This window comes from Lepisosteus platostomus, chromosome 20 (genome assembly GCF_059453375.1).
Source record: "Lepisosteus platostomus isolate fLepPlt1 chromosome 20, fLepPlt1.hap1, whole genome shotgun sequence".
NCBI classification, from domain to species: domain Eukaryota; kingdom Metazoa; phylum Chordata; class Actinopteri; order Semionotiformes; family Lepisosteidae; genus Lepisosteus; species Lepisosteus platostomus.
Window position 1 is genome coordinate 2,474,195 of NC_142630.1, and position 24,928 is coordinate 2,499,122.

General features: G+C 40.8%; 1 protein-coding gene across 1 annotated transcript in view; it reads right to left on the reverse strand.

Annotated features, from left to right (window-relative positions):
• pepd (peptidase D) overlaps nt 1-24,928 on the reverse strand; it is a 114,166-nt gene that overhangs the window by 27,781 nt on the left and 61,457 nt on the right. The window contains exons 10-12 of the mRNA XM_088613669.1: nt 11,282-11,350; nt 10,121-10,198; nt 1,062-1,210 (exon numbers count right to left, since the gene is read on the reverse strand). Coding sequence (XP_088469795.1) covers nt 1,062-1,210; nt 10,121-10,198; nt 11,282-11,350 — 296 coding nt within the window. The remainder of the gene's footprint in view (nt 1-1,061; nt 1,211-10,120; nt 10,199-11,281; nt 11,351-24,928) is intronic.

A 24,928-nucleotide genomic window follows, 5' to 3' on the forward strand; every position in this document is an offset into this window, starting at 1 on the left:
CCTAAGTGACAGTAGTGAACTGCTAATGATGGTTTATTAGATGTCATGTTTGCATAATAAGGGATGCCAGGAGTTAAGGCAGCTCAGGTCTGACGCTTTAGCAGAGCTGTGCCACGCCGTCTTGATGAGAGGCAGAAAAATCATTCATATCTCATAGTCTGGAACGGTCTTTGCTATTTATAACGCGGGTATTTTATCAGAGCTCGATTTTTTGTTTAACACTAGTTAATCAAAAGATTTTGAGCAGACAGCTATAACCAGGCCAACCCTACAGAAGAAAGTCCCATGTTATGGGCACAAGGATCTGGAGAAGGGGCAAAGTCCTGTTCTTTATTCCATCCATCCTTCCACCCTGTAACCGCTTTATGCAAGTCAGGGTCACGGAGGGAGCTGGAGCCTAAACAGCCAACCAGCAGGTGGAAGGCAGGGTACAATCTGGATGGGACGCCAGCCCATTGCAGGGCACACACAGACACAGACACACACACTCACATCAGGACCAATTCCTCCCTGGAGCCAATTAACCTACCGGCATGTCTTTCGACTGTGGGGGGGAACTGGAGCATCAGGAGGAAACTCACACAAACGGAGAGAGAACAAACAAGTTGCACTAGATAGCGCCCCAGGTCCAGAACTGAACCCCGGGCCCCAGTGCTGCGAGGCAGCAACGCTGACCACTGTGCTGCCGGGCAAACCCTTGGTCTTTATTTTTTAGTGAATGGAAAACACACAGGAAGACTTTAGAGCATCGTGAACACAAGACAGATTTGAATTTGTGCTACACAGGTAAGTCCATGGTCTATTAGAGTTTGGTTGCAGAGTCATTTGAGAATATCACCTGGGAATAAAGGCATTTGTTTTCTGTAAAAAGACACACAGGCCTTAAACAGAAACAAATAATTACTCAGGCCTCTTTCTGAAAAAAATTGTTTAGCAATCTGCAAGGGTCTGAGCACAGGCCATCGGCGACGTGCTTCCTGACTCACTCACCACGACAGACTTTAACCTCACTAGCTAACCGGTCAGCAAATGTACAGAGAAGATGCCACAGTGTTCCTCACCAGGTTTGATGGCAGCCATGACTGCACGCGATGACTTCAGCACTGCCTCATATATGGCCCGCTGGTCAGCGGTAAACTTGCCGTTAGCCGGGAAGGAGCAGGTGATGTCAGAGGAGTAGCAGTAATACTCTCCGCCCATGTCAAACAGGCTGCAAGGAAAGCAGAAGACGAGCCTTAATTGCAACACTGCTACTGTACCTTGTCTCTACAAGCAGATGCTCAACTGACACAGTGCTAAACATTTATCCTTGTACTGCAGCTTCAGCTCTGCATTTGTCCTTCTCTCACTTGTTTTACTTACTTATCACAAGGTTTTAGCAACAAGAAACTAATCCTTCTGTTGCCGTAGTGGGTGGAACATTCCTGTCGTTATTAAGTATGGCATTTTACATGCTTTTCTAAAAGGCAATACGTTTGACTCCTGAATCTGAGATGGAAAAAAGTAAATCTTGTGGTGACAAAACCTTGTATATTGTATATACCTGCTGCACAGCTGGATGTTGAAGAAGCTAGGGGTTTCTCTGTTGTGTGTCAAGCTTTTATCAGAATATATGAAGGGTTTTGAATCCAGCATGTACTGTATTTGACTCCCTGTACCAGTGATTTTTTTTTTACATATGAACATTCTCATAGGTCAGAAAATCATTGCTGTTACATAAGGATAAAATTAACTTGCCTTTCTCTATCAGTTAAGAGGCAGAGTGTACAGACAATAAACTGCGATGTTTCCCTCAAAATGTAAAAAAAAACTGTCATGCTTTCCAAGGACACAAATGTCTCACAACTGCAGTAAAATCTGGATTAGCTCCCTATTTAATAGCAGTCTTTGAGTTATCTGGATGGGACAAACAGAAAGTATGCAATGAAAACGTATCATTAAGAATACGTGCTGAATCAAAACACTAGAAATATAAAAACCCTGTATGTTCATGATCTAACAACATCGAAATGCCTTAAGGCCTAAAACAGTTATTGACCCTCATCAATTGCCTTTTAAAAGGCACACGCTGCTGAGCAGATAAAAATCATATTATGCACTCCAGTGGCTTCTCAAGGCATGTGAGCCGCTGAATGTTCCAGAGACAGAGTACTTTTTAAAGATACGTGTCGATCTTAAAGCCAGTTCGCAGAAAAGTCTGACAAGTCTGTGCAACTGGATCAGGCAAAGAGGCCAAATAGCTGCAAATGAAAGCATCAAGGAGGTTCCAGTCATGCAATGCGGAACCCAAGCATGTTGCATGTGCATGTGTAGCGTCACTGTCCTCACTAATTACAGCCAGCCTTAAAATGCATCAACAACCAAGAAGAGGGTGGTGGAAGGTTCAAACACAGTCCAATGAGTTTCGTTTCAACCTCTCAGCCTCTCAGCTCCACAGGCATCATGCATCATTTTAAATATGCCCCTAGATAACCATAACTTTTCTAAATGAGTTACTCTTATCTGTCTGACAGTCTTTTCTTGCCTGAATACTGAACACAGTCATTGTGAAATCAGAGGCCCTGATAACTTATGTTGCCTTGAACATAACCTTAACAGAACTGCTGCATATCTTCGGTCATTTGTGCAGGAGACATTGCTTCTTGGTTGCATCAAAACCAGAGGTCTGCACTTCAGCTGGCTTGCAGGCTTTGAGGGGGTCAGCGAGTGCATCTCCTATGCAAACAGACACTCAACAGAACTGGGGGGCTGACATCACAATGTAAAGCTGCTCAGCCAAGGGAGTGAGGCCAAAGTCCAGCCCCAGCAGGGTATATGCCCAACGGAGATGGGCTATGATTCACAAGCAAAGGGCCTTAAACTCTACTGCTAAATATAGCCTTTGAATAACTTCAATTACTGCAAAATGGTCTAGCTGATAAAGACGTGTTTATTTAATACACATTTCAAACAGAACTTAGGCTAATGTAGGATAAAGGTCAGAGCAGAGCTGTAGATCCCTCAGAGCACAGGCAGCTTTCAGGCTTGCTTCCATAGTGAATCAGGAGAAGGAACTTCTACAGCATTTCTTTCCACAGCAACCGGGGAACCGTATGAAAACAATCGTGCATACGTTTAGATATAGATGTCTAGATAAATACACAAAATTTCTTTATAAGACTACCTGATTATATGTTAATGCTCTTAAGGTCTGTTTGTGTGCTTTATGCAATCCAATAGGCTAGAGACGATCAAATACAATATGTCAGAAAAGGGAATCACCTGCGTTCTTTTAAAGCTCAGTCCTTTAATGACTAACCACAAAATTCCAGCCACCCCCTTTTATGAGGTGATGTTATGCTATCTTCTCTCTGCTTTAAGATGACACTGCGCACTTCTGCTGATCAAGACCGAGTCATTAGGGTTGTGCAGAAGAGCAAATTAGACAAAATTCTGAGTGTCAGATGATCTGTAGCAGCAGAAAGGGCTGCAGGGAGTGAAGCTGGCTGCAGGAGCAGTATAATTTGCGGGACCTGACTTGTGCTCATACATGGATACAGTTGTAATATTGCGCGAAGCTACTTGAAACAGTAATCATTATAAATGCAGTCTTTAATATATAATTCATCAATTGAACTTTTTTATTTAATGATGATAGAGCTTTTATGATTAAAGTAATATGATTCATTGATTTTGCAGAATGCAGTGTTGGAATTTGTCCAGCAAGGAGCTTTCAGTGTTCTTATGCAATGAAACTCTAGCCTCAGCTCCAGTCCAGTATGTGCTCTGCTTTTTATCAGACTCTGTAAAACATGTTTTTTTGCAACGGCTGATCAGACCATGATGATCAAGAAAAAAACGGTAGTATTTGCCAAGTTCAAACAGCAGCATAATGTGCATCAAAATTGAAGAGTAAAATCGTGTTCTAAACCTTATTTGTAATAAAAAACACCTGCCAATCTTTTATTTCTGAATCAAAATACCTTATGGCATGTAACACCTCTGCATACATGCATCTCTATCAATCTGTTTAGAGTTTTTACAAAAGCAAAACAAAAAATTAAAAAAATATTACATAAAGGTTTTAGAAGTTTGAAAATTCTGCTTGGAACAATGCTTGCTGCATTCAGCTTCTTCTATGAAAGTCTCAAAAACAGGCATAGAAAAAAGTTTCAAATCATGATGAAGATGGAGAAAAACAAATGAAAAAATCCACATCTACAGTAGTTTATTTAAGATCAGAATGTGTTTATATTTCTACTGCAAACTCTTAACTTCAAAAAGGATAGCATCTGTTTATGTAAGATTTCTGGTAACTTGTTATCCATTATCATCTGAATTATGCTCTTATAGATATCAAAGTCATGCCATTTTAATGTAATATTAAATTACAAGTTACTATTCTTATAATAAAACATTTTTATAAAGTGATAGTAAAAGCTTAACAAATAAGGCTAAAACTAAAGTTTTTCTGGGCTGTTTGCTGAGAGACAGAACATTCTTATCAAGTTTTCTGGGACTGGACAAAATGCAGATTAAATCGAGATTCTCTGAAATTGAGGTACTGGGCTAGATCAAGAATATCTGAGAAGACAAAGAGTCAATGAGAAGCAAAGTATGAATACAAACTGAAGGAAGTGCATTTCTTTTTAAAAGTGCTGCCCACATTTCATCTCACTTCAGTGACATAATGATTTACTTACATTAATCAGCCACTATCACAGTCAGCAAACACTGAAGGACCAGTACAGCTGCTGACTAAACTGGGTGAAGAGTCACCAGCCTGCCATGTGGAGTGTCAAAGGGAGAGGCTGTGTGTCCTGGTCCTCGAGGAGTTAATACTGTACCCTGACTCAGTGTCACATGGGTCACTCCTTAGCTCCAACCTCACATGATCTGGAGACCAGATGCACTTTGAACTGAACAGCTGGTATAAGTTCACGATGTCGAACAAAAGTGGGCATTCCTTAGTAATTTGTTACCCTGGGTTGTGTACAAACATCCCATTTGATCAAGTGGTTTATTATGTAGTGGGCATTAATTGGTGGCATATATATCATATCAGATATCATGAATGGCAGAGCAACGACAGATTCTATCCAGGCACAGAATTACTCCTTCTTTGATTCCTTGCTGGTCACACGATAGACCTTATTTTTCACTGACTCCAGGACATCTTTACAAGAAAGCTTCAAGTAGCACTGTGAATGTTAATCCCAACCACAGCGCTACAAACTGTTTTTTTAAATATTCCCTTTGTGGAGTTCCTAGTGAGGTTTGAGCTGAATTTGCGTTTTTATCATCCTTATCACAATCCTCGCTACAGAATGGGTCACAGATCTCTCCTACAGTAATACTGCACCACTAAGTCTTACTTAGCTAGAACTGAAAAAGCCCTCTTATATTTTTCATTTTGATAGTTACTGAGCCTTGCCAGCTACTGTATAAACTACACTCTAAACCCCTTCAAATTTCTGGATGAGAGGACATCACTCAGTTTACACTGAGTGAGTCAGTTTACACGAGTACTGAATACCAAAGGTGATAAAGAATGAAACAAAAGTTGAAGGAAAATACACAGCAGTTGACAACTGATTTGTAAATCTATATCAGTTTATTACCATTTACTCAGTAGTTGCTGTTTGAAATACAGCTGAACCAAGACCTCTCGCAAAGTAAAAAGCACAAAAACAGTGCTTGAACCTTTTAAACCCTAGTTCGGCAGGGAGATTCATTTTTGTGAAGGGTAAATTATTGACTAGGTGCTGTACACAATTGTATTCTGGAAGAAAAGATAAAACTTAGTTTTAGTAAAACCAACACTTTCATGTGGAGTTAGAAGACATCTTCCCCGATGACTGTATTTCATTCTAAAAGTATAGTAACTCCTGGAAATAACTGTGAATAATCACTTTAGAAGAAACCAAGATTCCTTGTAAATGTGTTTTTCTTTATAGTATCAAAATTAAATCTATACCTAACAGCAATTCAGAAATCTTCAATGCTATTGCCTCTTTTTATCTCTTAGTCATAAAACATGATTGACCACAATCCATCCCTACAGCCCCATTTCAAGCAGTTCTAGCTGATATTTTACTGCAACCTGTCCAACACCCTCTTTAACAGACCTTGATCAAACAGATCTGATACATTTATCTTAAGTTAGGTGATCGTTTAAAACCATATTCAAGCCAGTTTCACATTATAGCAAAAAAATATTTTAGAAAAAAAATAGATTGTTAATAATAAAATACAAGCCTGGGTTTATTGAAAATTAGAGAATTCATATCTCAGTGTCCAGATAGCAAAAGTCTGGCCAGTGTCTTTTAAGTCTTTAATTACTTATGTGGCAACATGGAAGATTTTCAGTTGTCTTAAAGACTATTCAACCTGTTTTATCCAAAACATTGGGAAAGACCTTCTTCTGGTTAATTCAGATTAAGCGATTACAATAAGAAGTTCCTTTGGGTCCTGTCAGTGATTCATGGCTCTTAATCCATTGAGCAGTATTGCAGGTGTTTTTGGAGAATTCTTTTTAGACAATTTAAGCCAGCAAAAGTTTTTCTTGGTGGGAAAACATCTTGTCAAACTGTCAAGTAATTCTCAGTTTTGTCAAACTCTTCTACAGTGATAGGTTGACAAAATAAAGCATTTGGGGAACAAACAGATTTTACAAAATAAAGGATGTGGGGAACAGGCTTTTTTATTTAAACCAAAACTATTAAATGTTCTACTCCAGTCAGTCTCAAAGGAGAATCTGCACCTCTGTATCTGCTTTTCAGTGCAACAGTGCCACCATGTGGAGAACTAACATTACAGCCTGCATTGGGAGTCCATTCATAACTCTGCGCACATGCACACACAGTGTTACTAAAAGGCCATGAGCACAGCTGGTCCGTTCCAGGCTACAAAACAATCTGGAATTACTTTTAATAAAGCTGAAACACTGCAGTCAATTAGAGGAGCCATGTCTACACACCGAGCATATATGTCAAACACATTAATTTGCCAATTAAACTTCACTGCAAAGCCTCAAGGATGTTGCATGGTTTGTTAAGTCTTCCCAACAGCAACAGTTTAAGCCCCGTCCATTAGCAATGGGAAGCATCGATATTATGGACTGTGTGGAGAGCTTGGGCCTGTCACAAACACTCAGGACTCACAAAATCTTTCAAGAGGGATAGAACAAAGAGCAAAAAGTACAGCCCTGAGAAAATAACAAGGAACATTTCAAACACGAACTATGGAAAGGTACAATCTCTTGCGAGATATTTGCAGCTATTCGATTATCGTACAATTCCCAAGCTGTGGTCAATTTTGTGAAACCTTGAAGTGGGTGGATACTACAGAAACTAAACCCAGTGCATTTCCAAGAAAAGAGATTTATAAAACCAGCACTTTATCACGTCATCCACATATGGGTGGGTATGTGTGTCTTTAGTGAGTAATTCAAGGGCTTGGCCAAGTGTTCTGACATGTTCTTGTCATTCACGAATGACGTGAAACCAAGGGCTGCAGACACATTGTTATACTTATGACTAATAGGTAACAGAGGTTTCATTTTTACTGTAAAACATCTATGCATGAGTAATAACAGATGCAGGAGCACTATATAAAATATACCCTATTGTACAAAAGTCTGACCTGAGCTTCCATTTCTGCAAATTACTGCAATCCAACCCAAAAAAAAAATCGTGATTCACTTTCAAAGGGGCAACACATACATAAACAAAAGCATTTCTGAAACTTTGAGCACTTTTCCCAAAAAGGTGTATAAATATTCAGAACATCTGTCAAAGCATGTTACAGTGCGTCTCAAAATACTGTGGGTATCGTTAGGTTCACATGTTCAAGTGGCTATCTCTGTCAGCGTGCACTGGCTGCAGAGAAACACTGTTAATGTTAATTCCTCACTGAAAACAAAAGAGGAACCTGAAGAAGGCTCCACAGCCAAAACATTGCATTTCTTTTTCTATTTCTCAATGCAAAATTCATCTTTACTTCAAAAGTGAAGAAGGCCCTAACAGCAGAAGTGCTGTATTTCTCTTTTCCATTTTACTGCATGGAATACATTTGTACTTGTTCCTTAGCCAGGTTTAGGATTAGTGTTGAAATTAAATTACCAGTGATGTCTTCTGGACGAATAGAAATAAATGATTAGAAATATCACAATAACATCTTATGTAGCCTCTAAGAAGACATTATGGTGGCTGTATGAGACAATATTCTATATACAGTGTTACCAAACAACGTTACGCTTCTTTCAAAATAATATTGGAATAACTGAGCCAAACAAGATGTACAGTTATACTGCATCCCAGCAAGGCAGTTTCAATTTCAATATTTCCCCATCTTATTGACATCACTCTTATTTCTTTATTTCAGGATGTTATCCTCATGTTGAAAGTTCTAAAAGCCAGAAAGAGTTCACTTTCAACGACAGGGTCGAAAACAGAAAGACTCCACACTTTCTCCTTTTCCAAAATCTGTCACAGCAGCTCCACCAGACTGACAGGAGCAGTCCTGCTCTTTCTCATGCAGCTCTTCTGAACACTGACAAACAGAGCTCAAGAGCTCTCCTCTCTGCTCTTGACCTGCAACGGGCACCCGTGTCTGGAAATACGGCCTTTAAAATGTTTTACAATGATCCAACTGACAGCTTGCACTGTGCAAAATTCATAGTTTTTAACATCTACAATAAGCCCGAACAACGCAAGCAGTGACCGCATAACCCAAAACATTTTACTCCAAAACTGGGAATGATGACTAATCACCAATCAAACCAAAGGTTAAATTAAAATGTACTAACTTGTTTCAATTCCAAATGTATGCAAAGACATTCTATTTTTTTGGAATCACTAGGGGGAAGGTTAATGAATCTTGTAAAAGACAAGCATATTTGATATTCAGGAACTGGAATTAGCACTCTGACCTGCTTTTATTTGCTACATGATTATTATGAAAGACTTCAGCTTAATGTCTGATTCATACGTTTTGAAAACCCAGTGCAGACGTTTTGAGATTGTTCATAGCTGGTGGCACATTACTGCTTTTCTTCAAGCGTCGAGCACAAACAACTCTGAAGGCAGTTGTTCTATTATAATGCAGAGTCAGGATTGCTGCTATTTTCATCAGAATTCATATCTTCTGTAGAACTTCTTTTTTTATCCATTCATACACCCATTTTCTACCCGTTTCATCCAATTCAGGGTCACAGGGGAGACAAGAGTGTTTTTGTTTTTAAAGTGTACAACTTTAAATTTAAAAGTATTTTCTACAATATATTGTAATGCAATTCCATTTTTTTAAGTCATTCCTGCAGTCACAGCACCAGCAAAAAAGTACAAATGATCAACTTGCACAGGACTGACAAAGTGACTCGTGCTTTTCAACTCACATGCCCAGGTCATGTAAATGCTTGTGATGATGCCTTGTTATTTATAACGTACCTGTGTTGTCAGACTTGTTTAGCCTGCTACAGTACTTAGATATTTTACTTTTTGCTTCTTTCTTCAAAACTCTAAGTCCACATACTATGTTTTCATATTATATTTGGTAGGTTTTTATTGAATTATATGTGTTTACATAACTGATTGCAATCACTGTTATTAAAAGGCTTTGGTTTTTAAGTGTACAGTATACTGTATTGCATATTCCATAATAATCACAAAATAGAAGAAAGCTGCAGTACTACATAAAATGCACTAGAGGGAGCCCTTAAGCCAGTTCCTTCCTACAGCCGATTTTATCATGACCACCAGGTGAGGGTGAGGGATCCAAGCAGTGAGCTTTGTTAGATAAGACGATAAGACTCTGCTCACACACTTCCCTTATACAATGAAAAACCTACCTTTACCTGCTTTAAAAAAGCTAACTTTTAATATAGCATCCACTGAGTTGAAACGGACAGCCATAGTGGTAACTTAATCAAGGCTATAGTTAAACTGATGCAGATTTATTAATGTAGAAATACAGGCTAGACTTGTATGAACTATAAAACAGAAGAATTTCACTCTTCAAGGCCATAATGACTAATTTTTCTATTGGATTTTTATTGCAGCAAAACAGAACTAAGAACAAAATCTCTCCTATTGTCTCCTATTCCTCATAACAATCACCCCGTCCTTATACAGAGACTTACCATATGTCTCCATCTTCAATTGTCTTGTCATTGGGAGCACCAGCATGGCCATAATGAAGGATGGAAGAGTTGTGGCCACTGAAAAAAAACATTTTCATTCTATCAATAATTACTAAAAGGCAATGGTACTGTAGGTACATTCATTCTCTACACAGGTTTCATTTTCTTATTCTATACACAATCTCTTAGGTAAACTAATAATTAAAAGACTCAATTAGATAGAATAATAAATATTAAGAAGAGAAAGCAATACAATCCTTTGGGGACAAATAGTTAACTGATCCCATGACCCAGCCACCTATTTCTTGAAATAAGGATCAGCTTCAACAACACGGCTGGGTAGCTCATTCCATGCACCCACAAATCATTGTGTAAAAAACATGGCTACTTTTCGTGGTTTCAGCTATTAAAAATAAAACAAGAAATTTTATTTTCCACTCCCCAGTGCGCATTTCTTTCTGATTGCTTTTCCCACTTGTGTGCTCCAGATGGCTTTTCACTGTTGATTAGAAAGAAGTCCACTGTGGTGACTTAGCGCCTTACAGGATGTTACAGTGCCCTCTAGTGCAGAAACAAGGGCACTCAAAAGAATTGTGGTATGCATGATGTAACACTTTAATTGGCTGGATTTAGTAAACCGTGTTTCGGTGTCTTTCACGGCACTGCTCTCACTGCCAAAGGAAACAAGTGACGCTGTATTCTGCCGATACAGCTGCCCATTCCTATGTCTTGCTCGACGAGTCACGGCCTCTGTCTTTTCTCAGTGCTTTTTTGTTTTGAAGCTCCACGTCACGGGTAGAAGCCGACAGTCCGGCCAGCCCCTGGAATTTTGAGTGCTGGTCGAACTAGCTCTGTGTTTCGAGCCCTCACATCTGGAGCCCACAGCAACCCGATCTGCCGCTCAGCGTTGTGCAGAACAGAGACACGAGCCCAGGCCCAGGCTCCCTAACTTCGACTGCTTTTTCACTGCGCCAGACAAACTCCCTGGAGCTCAGTCAGCAGATCTCCACCAGTCCATAAGACATGAGAGCATTAGGTGTGGGGAATTTGATTTCAATGATGGCAGAGTGCAGAAACATGACAGAAGCTTCAATGGAAAGCATGCAATGCGGGACGCAGAGTCAGCATACAGTATATCACTCAGGGATAACGAAGTCTTACCTTCCACAGATGCAGGTATAGGAGGTGTGGCGCATCCCTCCACGAGAGTAGCAGTAATGCTGGAACAGACTGCAATGAAAATCACACCAGAGGGACGTTTTTACTCAGAAAGCCAGAGTACGGCCAATAAAAGTGTCCAGCAGTTTTACAGCATACCAGACAGGGCAATTCTCAGGTCAAAATCCAGTTATTTGATGTATACATAATTGATTGTACATTCCATGCTGCCTACGGAGCATCTGTACCGTAGTGTGGATGCATGCAAAATCCCCCAAGCATCTGTATCAGATCTCTTCCTGAAAGCCATGAGTTAGACCCAGTTTGCACTGTACTCAGAGAGCTGGTTATTTCAATACAGAGTGTAAAAGCCAATGGCCTGTCTTCTGTAGGCATGAGTGTACAGAAGTCCTTGCAATACTTAAAATTCAAAACATTTTTTTTTGCGAGCACACAAGGGTTTAACTGGTCAGAGATTAAAATAACTATTAAAATGGCAGGAGACTGAATGCTTAAAAAATCCAATTTCTCCACAAAAAAAAAAATCATAACCAGCACAAAGGAAACAGTACATTCAAGATTTGTAACATAACTCTTATTTATTAGCATCACCACACATTTCAAGAAGAAACGTCAGTCTCAGTTGTCTTACTGAAGCAAACTCAACTTTGTTGCTGAAGACGAAAATGTATTTCTGTCAGGCACATTTCTCTCCATTCCTAACCAAAGCAGACGCATAGAGAACTGCAGCTGAAAACTAAGAATTATTTGCACTGTGCTCTTTAAAATGATGAGTATGCCACATTACTGGGACTCATTGGGAATGTATTAAACAAATTGGGTGTATTTAATAAATGTGGGTTCTGGGCTGCAGCGCTCCGCAGGTAAAAGGCTACTCTGATTAAATGGAACCACAAGAACATTTTAATTATTCCCTCGCACTTCCTGGGAGATTCATGTCACCATATCTTTCAGTGTTCACCATGAGTGACTCCCTCTGGCTCCCTTTCGGTTCAGAGGCAGGCACAGGGGATTCTGGGGTGACATTTACAGAGGGCAGGTCTGTCGTCAATCAATAATAACCATTTCAGCAAACCAGCCCCTTCACTGCCTCTGAAGGTCCACTGGAGAATTACTCACGGAGTTCAGCTAGCACGCCTGAGGAGGTGAACTGCCCAAAGAAAAAGGCACATAATACTGTACTGCAAATTCTATTGCGTTTTGAACCACAGAAAGTTTTTGGTACTGCAATTAAGGACAAAGACCTTCAAATTCTTATCCTTGGGTATGTCAAAAATCATTACAGATCTGTGAGCTCTCTAAGCTTAAAATCGAGTCAGTAACAAGTTTCACTAATGACTAAACTGAGGCTCCAAAGGCAAGAGACTCATGTTCTTCATCACTTTCCATCTTTGATCACTCTACATTTAAGGTTTTCGACATATTAATACTGCATATAAAACAACCGGTACGTATTCATGTCTATTGCCAGTTTCCGGACTGGACTTCTATTAGAGCCGAGGAAGAATTCATCAAATTTCAGGTGGAAATGGAGGTCAACAGCAATTCTCTGTATTCAGCAGGAAATGTGAAAGAGGCGATGAAGACACAGGGCTCAGGAAGATTATTTCCTTCACTCTACAGTTTAATAAAAACAGATGCAGCAAAGAATCCAGGTGACGGCAGCAGATGAGTTTGTTGAGCGAGCCAGTAGAGGTACAGGTCCCAGCCCCCAAGGAAGAGGGGAGAGATAATCCAATCCACACGGAGACCTCGGTTAAGATTACTTATACTTTTCAGCCACTTAGATGAAGGTCTGAAATAAAATGCAGTATGTCTTATTTTATGCACAACACCACAAGCAAGTATTTAAAACCTACTCTTGCATCATGGTGGGTCACGGGAACTTTAGGAGGCAAAAACATCCTGCCCCTGTGTTTTAACTGCTGATGTGAGCTGGCTGTTCGCGATCACTCCATGAAAGAAACAGCAGGGTATTGCACTGATCAAGGTATTAGACTCAGGGTCATTGTGATTCAGACCCAGATCCGCTATTTACAATGAAACCAACATTTAAACAGAATAAAGCTTCAAAAAAGAGCACACCGAATGGATTGTACTTTTAATCTCTGGAGCTGGAATCATACAGGGAAAATCACTGCAGACGTCTGCATGATAATGACCACACCAAAATTACTTCAAATACTGTCAGTCTAGATTCATTCACACAGAGACATGGTGCTCTGTCATAGAAGCAGACTGTTGGTTTCCAATATCACGATCTAAATTATTTCCAATTACACTCTTACTCCTTCAATCCCCTGCTCCAATTGTTTCAGATTCAATTTGTTCCCTTGTTATAATTTACATTAAGTATTTCCAGTCTTGCACTGCCTAAAATATGAATCAGGCTAGGGTCCACTGGGCAATACGATATAATCATTCCACCTTAAATTACAAACCTAGTACAGATACAGTATCTCGACACCACATTGCATCACTAGTTAGCTAGTTTCCTACTTCCCCCAGCTGATGTGTGGAAATCAGCTAAATAAGTCAATTTACAACATGAAGGGCTTGCAAAAAGATCGAATTACACTAATTATGTTATTTTTTTAGCACCAAACCAAACTTGTCAGGAATAAGTAGCTTTCTGATCATGGACCATCGTGCCAATGTTAAGTGGAGTGAACACATCCAGAGAATAAGGCAAAACCATGCTTCCAAAAGTCCAAACTGTCTTACACATGTACTCCTGTGGGAGTTCTGAACATTTTGTGTAGCCACTTTCAGAAAAATATGGACCTGGTGTTTCAAGCTGCTGCTAAATCAGTAAGTAACTGACAGCAATGATAATACTTTTATGAATTGCTTTTGGTTTTCTGGGTTATTACCAGCTCTGGTTAGCTTCAAAACTGTTACAATTACACAACATAATAACAATAATATAACACCACCAATGCCATGACTTTATACTTATATTGTTCTGTTTGGAAAGGTTTAACACTAGAATTGCTAAAGTACATTAAGATTAACAGGAAAATTGAGACTTGTTAAGGACAAAATCAAAAAGTGTAACAATAAGTTCTACAACAATCAGATGTCAATATTACTTCATTACTTCAGGGCAGTGTTTCCAAAATCTGGTGTTGTGGTACCCCTGTGTCATCTGGTATTCATTTCAACTAAACTCTTAATCAATCAAGTTTATTAAACCCTTAATTGAACCAACCGATTGATTTTTAACTGTTTTCTGCACAGAAGACTTAATCTCACAAATTACCTCCTTAATGTGTGTTGTTTCCAAGCAATATAGTGAGCAGAGCTCTGTTTCAACGTGTTTTAAAACTGTTACTCCCCTTTATCGAGCTAAACAGCTCTCATTGTTTATTAATTACACTGTCAAACACTCACATCATAACCACTCTCACTGCTCTTACTAAGTAGTGCTCAGCGCATGGTTAAACTCAATCAGGTCTAGAGAAAAGAGCTGAAAATCAGCATCTAGCACAGGTTTCATGCTAATTTCTAATCTCATTTGCTTATTTAAGAACTGAAATTGTTTTAACTATACACACAAAACAATTCAAGTTAAGAACTTAATGAACTATAATAATAAAGATTATTTGAAGTGAATTCCAGAAAACACAGGTGTACTCCAGAACCAGGACTGGGAAATAACTGCTTCAAGGTGTCCCACAAGGTTCAGTCCTGTACTCTACTCTTTTTTCCATCTATTTACTGTATATAAATACAATTTCTCAGAATTAGGCATCTCTCTTACTGGCCCCCAAGCCAACAGCACCATGTCGTACTCAACCAGACCCACTTGATCTTCTGCAATGGCCAATTACTGTATAGTTTTCTTTTAAATGTGTTTTTGGTGAACTGTATCGCCAATAAATTAAGATAAAGTTGTGGATTTAATTAAAATTAACTGCTCTCTTAATAATCAGTTTTTAAATTAAACCTAACTGGACGTAGTTTCTAAATATCAAGGCACCAAGGTCAATGGCCTTTAATTTTTAAAAACTGTTGCTAATATGCGCCCTAAAAGCAAGTCTACACTTGGTTTACCTCATTACAACAGATCTTATTTTACATGATCTCAGCAACACACCGGTTGACTTGTCCACACTTCTCCTGAACTATGGTGATCTTTTTACAGACTGGGTGGGAAACTCATCATTGTGACCATTATTCTTCGATTGATCGTCTCCCTGTGCAAACTAGCTTACACATCGTCAACAGGGAAACACCTTCCAATCTCATTTTAATGCACTTCTCTGTAACCATCCTGCTGTACAGTTTAAGATGAAGCACTAAAATCTGAACTTGCCAAAAGCAACTCCAACCAACTCCGATGGCAAGTCATTTCAATTTGCCACTGCCAGTGACTGGAACAGTGAGCTGAAACTGTCTGTCTTCATCTCTGAGGGTGTTCTCAGCTGTGTGATTCAATCTTTTCTACTCGATGCCCACACTTGTTAACACAGCCCTGTCCAGCTGTATTTCACTGTGTGCTCTTCCCTGTCTGTCACTGCTTTCTCCAATGTGTGGCTGTAAGTCACTCTCGGCCAGGTCAGCGCTGTACACAAGAATTTGCTCTAAACTGACTGATTGACTAAATAATGGATGACAATGATGATGATGATTTCAAAGAGCCGATAGCTACACTCACTACACTAGCCCTGTTTTTTTAACATCAAAAGCAAAACTGTTTTTTCATTGACAACTCTTAGTTTTTCATCTTATTAGAGTACCTGATTTCTATTTCCTCTGTATTGAATTCCACTGTGATTGCAGTCTATTTAATTCAATTTTAAAAGACCATTTCCTCTTGCCAATTAAAAAAAAAAAGAAAGCACCGCAAACAAATGGAAAAACAACAGATCTTATCAAAAGAGTATAGAGCTGCGCGTGAAGGACAAAAAGCTTTTGAAAAGTTTCAAAATCACCATCTGCCAAGTTAGCTCAACAAAACAATTCCATCTACCCTGCTACGAGTCGTTGCCGAGAAAATGCCTCTTACATTCTTTTAATCAACATAAAAAAGACAGATCAAATGGCAGCACATCTTTAAAGACTGTATAATGAGCATTAGGTAGGTACTGAAGACAAACTGAGAAAACACATTTCTCTTCCTGAAGTTTTGTTTTCTCGTTGCCAGCTGCCTCTCACACCCATCATATAAGACAAGTGAACATTTCTAGAAACCATATTTAATAAGTGTGTGGCATTTATTAAAATAAAGAACTGAAATACAGGCAATGACTTCAGAGTCCCTTACTGTATTGCCCAAGCGCATTTTAGAGCAGGCAAGTCACTGTGTCTTTTTCCAAATCCCTCCTTCCTGCAAGTGTGATCCATACAGTATCCTCCGTAGGGACTGGGAAGGTGCAGCACCTCATTACAATATGATTCTACCGTGACCTTTGTATTTGTCAGACCGTTTTCATGCTAAACGTGCTTTAACGGCACAGGCGTGTATAAATAATACATTAGTGGGTGACCTACAACGTTCACCGCACATGAAAAGGTCAAGCTTTTTTGATGGACACCCACTAATTGGGATACTGCTGCTACCTTTGCGTGGACGGATTTTAAGGAAATGAGGTCATCTTTCAAAGAAATGCCATAGGAATAGATGGTCTAAGGCCATTTCTACCTAACAAAGAGATTCTCAGGCCTTGGAATCAAGGTTATATTCACACAAGGATTTTGTTCTGCAGTTGGAGGGGGCTGTTTCCAGTTATCAATGTGCTAACAAATACAACTGTCATCCTCAATTCTGACATCCAACTATGCCACAGCTTTTGCAAACTTTTTTGTTTAAATATTAAGATCTACTACTCACATAATGATTTCCACAGGAGATTCATCTTTGTGCCAGATGGTTATAAACTACAGGGGTATGTACAGCTTTAAAGGTCTAGAACACTTTAGAAGCTAAGGTGTATAAATAGCTTCAAATTAAAAAACAAAACAAAAAAAGCTTCTCTCCTTTATAAATCATTACAGTTAATAAACTTGTACTGAGTGACAAACACTTTTGTCTTCAGCTTGAAATTGCAAAAGCAAATCCTACATTCAAAAGGAAACCGTAGCAAAAGGAGCACAGCAGGCGATGTGTTAGGAATCTCAAGCCACACAAGCACAATTAAGGATTCTGAATTAAAATACAAAGCAATTACCACATAAAGACACTTGCTCCTCTCCTCTAATAAATAGAGGTTTTTGTTTACAAGACATAGTGGTAGAGAAACAATTATCACTCAACCTCATCCATCTCCAACAGCAGTTAATAGGCCTTGCTATCACCAGAGGGAAACAAATGGAAAACCATCACGAAAAGTACTGATTTTGACTCAGAGGAGAAGATTTGTATATTTATTAATCCATCCACCAGATCACATAACTTTGTCATGTGGTTAGCGTGCATCAGGCAATTAATTCCATTTGCTGGAACCGGCATGTTTGCAATTGATCAAGTTACACTTTAGATTAGGGGAAGCAAACACCCTTTAAATTTAAATTTAGAAAGCCATTCCAGATTTTTTTTAAATCTGCATGTAAAGATGAGAACAAAAAACGGTGCTTTACACAAAGGGCTGTGGGAGTATGAAAGAAGCTACCCAGCCATATAGTACCACACAGGCAATGGGCCATTTGAAATTGTCCCTGTATGATAATAAACAAGCTTTACAGTAAATTATTTACAAGTTAGTGACAACACCTTATTCTAAATCATAGTCTGAACCAGATGCCTAACACAGACCCAAAGGTCGTGTGCAGTAGACAGCTATAACTTTTCAGAAATGTATTTTCCATTTATAAATTGCAATTTGCCAAGCCCTAATCTAAAGTCTGACCATCGCATTTTGGTGGGGAGATTAAATGAAATATAGATTGGGCAGGCTGAGGGAGAGCTTTGCTTTACTGTTGTTCCAGAAAGCAGCTTTACACAAATGATGATTTTTTTATCCCTCCTTTCATCCTTGAGTTTAACTAAGACCATCCGTCCTCCAGATAACCGGCAGGAACCACTCACATCAATAAGAAAAACTGTCAATTCCGGCCCCTCTCACGAGAGTCGGAAGCAGCCTACGGATCTTCCTAACGGTGGCCCGAGCAGCTCGTTTGGCATTTTATTAATGGCCCTGAGACCCTGCGAGACAGCCATGGGCGAGAGCCGGGAGGTCGAGCAGGAGACCCGGACAAGACAAACGGGATAGAGAAAGGCAGGGAGACCTTCGAAACCTTGTAAATCACTTGGCAAGTTCGCACGCCTCGGCTTACCGCTCAGGCTTACTGCCAGGGGGAACAGCGTCACTCTGAAGCTGATGAATGTAACCGAGCATGTCGCCATTTCTCCATCTGCACCACTGCGGCGCACACACACAGCGCGGAGGAAGGTGCAAAAGGGCCCGGGGCTCCGTTCGCCGAGTCGCGGACAGCCAGGGTGGACAACAAGACAGCGAGGTTGTCAAGACAGACCCTTCAAAACTGGCAAAACCTTCACCCACATGCTAAGTGGAGCTGTTCCAGCCAGAGAACACAATGACAACTGCACAACTCCTTTTTTTTGTGTACCTCCATGTATGATCACTTGGAAGGAGAGAACACAGAAGCCACAGCTCCTGGATATATACTGCATTGTGTATTTTGCCACGCTACAAAGGCACTATATATAGCACAGCTGACCCCTGTTCACAGTTGCTTATTAAGCAGGATGATCTGCACACTGCAAAATCCCTAATTGGCAAAAGGAAAATGTCACTTGAATGGCAAATTTAGAAAGAGATCAATGCTGCTTTTCTAATAAGAAAATCACAAAGTAAAGTGCTCAATAATAAGGGGAAAAAAGTGAAGATGCATTTTGACTGAAACTGCTCCTTGCCTGTCTTTGCTCGGTTCTTTACTGCCGCTTTCCTTGTTGAATAATAAATGGGCTGAATTCTGCTGGAGTTTGACATTTGGCTTTTTTTTTTGCGGGTTTGGTAGTTTGCAGTGTTTGCAATCATATTAACAAGCATCGCCTTGCTTGGATGGTGCTTTGTCTGTGAAACATCTGTGCATCTTAACCACATGACATGCAAACCACGGATACAGGAAATTTTGTACAGCTCCTTCCTATTACCTGCTAGTGAGGATTTGTATGTTTTGCTGTCTGCTATTATTATATTATTAGGTGCCCCTAAACAACAAAATGTTGCTGCGATCGGTTTGATTCGCAGTTGCCCTGCATTAGAGCTCTGCAGGAATGCTTGTATTGTAGCTTTTGTGTTATTTGTTACTTCTAGTAGATGTGCATGAGGTTTGAATGTCTTGCGCGCACAGAAAAATTTATATACAGTAAATTACATTTTGTCGGTTGACTTGAAGATAAGAAAGAAGACTTTGTTGCAATCTTAATGGAGCAGATTTGACAGCTGGTGGATTTTCTTTCCAAGGTGGACAAACTCCCCTTTGAAGACCAAGAACTTCAATCCAGACACCTGGGAATGAAAGGTGAAAACAATATATACACCACGTCCACGTTTATACCCAGATTGTATTTACAGATGTCCCAACCCAAAACTAAACATCTGGGAGGGAAAAGGATTAATCTGGACAGACTGAAGCCCCAGTGAGCCCTGCTTAACTGCAGATTATGCGTTACTGACATCCATAACCCAAGACAGATGTTAATTTAAAAGGGGATTTCCTAACAAGCCGGAATATTAAAAGCCATTGAGATTCCATTCTGATTTTAATTCTATTTTAATTTTTGAAATGGCCTGGGCTTGATCCAATCGATGCAGTTGGCAAATTGGTTTGGACAGCGTGTGGCAGTTTCAGCTTTGAAGTCATCTGAGGTGACAGAGTCAGACGTTCAGCAGCTCTAACAATATCTGTCATGGAAAATCACACTTTGAAGTGACCTTGGGTATAACATTTCATAACCAAGCACTTTCAAAGACACAGGGCAACATTCTGCAAGTGTTAACCATCACGCTAGGTTTTCCACGCTTTAGACCAAATACAAACACAAATTCTCAAGTGGCATGTTAAGTTTCCCAGGAACTTAACCGAAAAGCTCTGCGGGCAGTTTAAATATTTCTTTCTAAGAAGGAAAGACTGAACACGGAGGAGGTTTTAGCACTGAGTGTAATTGTTTCAGCAGCCACTGTCTTGCAGGTCATGCAGTGTTGTAGAGTGAATTCAATGCACTACTGAGTTGTAGATAGCTACAAGCTGCAATTCTGAACCTGATTATAGTATTGTAAACAGTTGTGTTCAGGCTGAAACACAAGCAGGGGTCCAGGTTGATCTATGGAGGGTTATTCCATACCGCAAGCAATTCAGTGCCAGATATAAGGGCACAGCGGCTCACTGGCCCACACCCTGAAGACCCTATGCCATCAGCACAGAAACTATATGGGAGCTTCCAGCCAATGGAGGCTAAGGATGGACACACTAGTACCACCACACAGCAACAAACGAACTGTGCAGCCTGTGAGGTCAGCAACACTCCACAAAGAACTCTGACAGAAGAGCTATATGTGTGATAAATATAACAAAACCCTGAACCTGCAAGGAAAGTTGCATTTACAAGGCGAAGAGGCTGGAGAGCCTCAGACAGCAACAAGATGTCAACAGGCTATCCAAGCCCACTGAATATTAATGAATACAAACAGGTCTGACCCCCTTCACTGGGACACCAAAGAATCTAAAAATCAGTATTTGGAAGACTCAAGAAATAGAATCCGTCAACCCCCACCAGATCTGTGCTCTATCAACACTGCACGTCCCAACACAGTGCAATGGAAGACAGATGTTCTCGGCAGGACAAATGAAACTGAACACTCATACCATGATGACAGAACTTTCTCAGCCCCAAAAGGAAGAAGAGAGAACATGGAGGCTGCTGGGGAACTCCACTGTGAGAAATACAGCAATTGCAAACTGCAGCACTGAGCCTAGAGCTGCAATTTCAGGAGCCCGGCTGGAAGACCTTTCCAGAACACGTAAAACTCCCAGCCTGAGCCGAAGACTCACGTGGGCAACAAAAGACACTGAAGAAGTCAAGCAACATCAGATAACACGCAAGCAGGTCGAAGAGCAGAAACAGCCCAGTGGACCTGTGTGGGATTTCCCCTGCATCTCACAAAGCTCCACAGCCACTGAACTGAAGGCACGGCCACAAGGCATCACTCCAGGCATGGTGTTCCCCAGCAGGATTCAGTTTGAAGAAGGATAAAAAAAAATCAAAAACAGTTCAAGTCAAACCACCATTAATTGCAACGACTATCCGAAACAAAATATTATAATTACAAGCCACTGCACAAGCAGCTAACGAGACAGCCTAGTTCCTGCCTATGAGCCAGATCTGGGCATGTTGCCGCTGTAAGTGGTGCTGTTGGACCAGTAGGTGGTGCTCTTCCTTCTGCAATATATTCTGCAGATGCCCCACTATGGTGACGGGGTCACTGTGTCGTAGGAGGTGCATTTCGTTTTTTAGTTGAAACATTAAATCCGTGTTAATTGATCATTGAAGATCCCAGGCTAGTGCTTAAACAAGTAGGGGTGCTAACACTACTGTCCTGGCTAAACTGTACTCTGGCATGCTTAAAGGCCGCCCTTGATTCAATTTGAGAAATAGTTCCTCCACCTAATGTGCTGAGTAGTGGGGCTGCCAACACTGAATTTGTTTCTGCACATCAGCCCTTCTTCACGTGAAATCCTGTGGGATACATTGGAATGAAAAGCACTATATAAAAGCGAGAAAAGATTATTGTACTACAGTGATATGATAGTTTTTGAAACTTGGTTAACTGAGAACAAAAGGGATGAATATAATATTACCAGGTATAGTATTTCCATTAAGAATGGAATCACTCTATGCGAGTCAGACTAATGCAGAACAATTGGAAGGGATTATTAACAGCAGTGTGTTATACACCACCAAACGATTTGATCAAGTACGGAGTTAAGCAAGAAGGAAGTTGTGTTCTCACTGGGAATCTCAATCACACAGATTGGAAAAATCATCCCAAATCTCCCAGGAAGACAGAACAATCATGGTTCAGTGGTAGAAATGGTTACAAAGTACATTCTTATCCGTTCGGTCACTGACAAGAGAAGGTGTCTGTGTTGATTTAATACTTGTAAATGACCGGGAAAGAGTTAACAAGAGAGAAATAACAAAACCATCAGCCAACTGTGATCACAAAGGGATTCATTTTGAAGATAACTTTGAAACCCACATGCACAGTCAAAAGTAATGGTTTACATTTTTTTTTAAAAAGCCAACTACAAAGGAATGAGACAGAGCTTAAGGGAAGCAGAATGGGATAAAAAAAAGAAAAGGAAGCAAAAGAGAATGTGTACTGCTTCAGGCATAAAACAAACATGCCACAGGTTACTGGTCTAAATGGTTTAACAGCTCAGTTAAGAAAAATATCAGGAGAGCCGGAGAGGCGGCACTCTATGAAGAAGTTAAAAGTGTCAAAGACAAAGAAAAAGAGTACATTATGCTGCAAGGTCAAATCAAAAGAAGTGTTAGGAAGGCTAAATGAGGTTGAAACTGTTACAGAACACTTCTTCCAGTACTGCAATGGCAAAAGAACACTGAAGGACGAGATAAAGAGCTCAGGAACTGCGCTACCGTTTGAGCACGATGTGGTAAACGGCCCCCTCCTGTTTGTAACCTTGTGCTCTTAAGGCAAGTCTGACTTGAGTTCATTCAGTCAACTCTTCTCCAACTCGGATATGATCATTCCCGAAAGAAAACGATGGAAAAAACTAGGACGACTTTATTTGGGAGTTTTGCTCTCCCTGGCACAAGCGTAAGGCAATCACTGGCGGTGCAGGGAGACCGAGACATTCAAGACACTGACCACTCGAGACCACCTCTCCTCCACGGCGGGCTGGAGCTGGCGACTGTGCCCTCGGGCTCCTCCAACGGACCCTGGCCGTGTCCTTTCCTCATCGGGGGGGAATCTCATCAGGCACCACGGGACTCCCAGCACGAACAGCGGAAGGAGAGGGTTTGAGAGCAGATTTCCAATCTTAGAACAAACTCCTTGATCCACACACGGAAAAGCAAACTGCGCGTCCGGCGCAGGGCGCCACTTGGCTTTTGGGAAGAAGGAAGTCGGCTATGGCCCATAAGAAGATGCCTTGAAGCGCTAGGGCTGGACGGCAGGATTGGAGATCGGCCGAGGACTGGATTAATTTTAGGCCCATGACCAGAAAAAGAAGCGCTGCTGTCAAGATTGCCCTGGAATTATTTCAAAATGATTTGCAGCGGCAACAGGGTGTCTTGTCATCTGAGAAAGTCTGGCTGTCGCGCAATAAAATGTTTCGCTGCGTCCAGGAAAAGATGTGCAGTGGAGCACCGATCCAGTCGCTGACAATGAAGCCGAGATCTTCCCACTGGGAAGATCCCTGGCGTCTTCCTCGCAGGCCCGGGAGGAGCCGTGGGAGCAGTGTGTCACCCTGGCTTCCAGCCATCAGGCCACCTGACCACAGCAGGACATCCCAGCAGCCTCCTCCACTCTCTAACCGCCTCTAGGAGCAGAGGAGATCCAGATAAAAACTGCAACAACAAAAAAACCAGTGCCTCGAAACGAGGAAGCTCGTTTTAATTGGTAACAGGAGGGGTCAGATCCCCTTCATCTGTATTCCATTTCTGCGAGACTGCGCTCCGGGGTTTGGTTGTGTTCAAATATGTATTTTAAAACAGGCGAGCGTTTACTGGATGATTTAATGTCCTCGCAGACTGCAATTAAATGGACATTAGGAAGACAATTAAAAGAAAGCAATCAGTTCTGAACTTACTGCATTCCCAGGCATGTGATAATAATGACTGCACAAGCCGACATGGCTGAAAGGCACGTTCTGTGAAAGAATTCGAACGGGCTTTAATGCGATGTTAAATGTTACACCAGAAATCAGACTCCAGAAGGCCAGGACACGTGGAAGGCCAGCATGTTAAACTCAGTAAAGAGACACATGCACACCAATTAAGCCAGGCTGATTAACGTCTCCGTAAACAGCAGAAAAAAAAAGCAGAATTTGAGTTTTGCCCCTGAACTGCCCCTCTAAAAAGTGAGCCCAGCAATGGGTCTGACGTCAAACAACTGCGATGTGTCGAAGGCGCATTCTGCAGCTGAGAAGAAAGGCCAAAAAAAGATTTTTTTCACAGCATTTTTCTTCACTTCATTTGCAACTTTTACAAATTGACACATTCAGGAACGAGGCGGAGGGGGGTGGAGGCGGGGGGGCGTAGTTGCTAGGCTCATTTAGACCACGGATTATTCAGCACGAAAGGCTGACTCATTATGTGTTCTTTTCCATTATCAACAGTCTCATGGTAGGCTATATTAGGAAGTCTATAATGAAGAGGCCCATCCTTCTAGATGAACAAATAGCGAAATCCTTCAGGGCAGAGTTGACTTTGCACTAGGAGGCATGAGCACTGTAGTCGGAAGACTGTGACAGGCAAGAAGAGGTGGTAGGGGGAGTAAAGACTTTAGGCCGAGTTCTGAAGTCAAGCACGACTAACAAACCCATTGCTTGAAGATGGATGATCCACCAGTTAGATAAAGAAGATGCCTCCTACAGACAGAAAACCACCAAAGGGAAGGTGACGTGGACCACAGA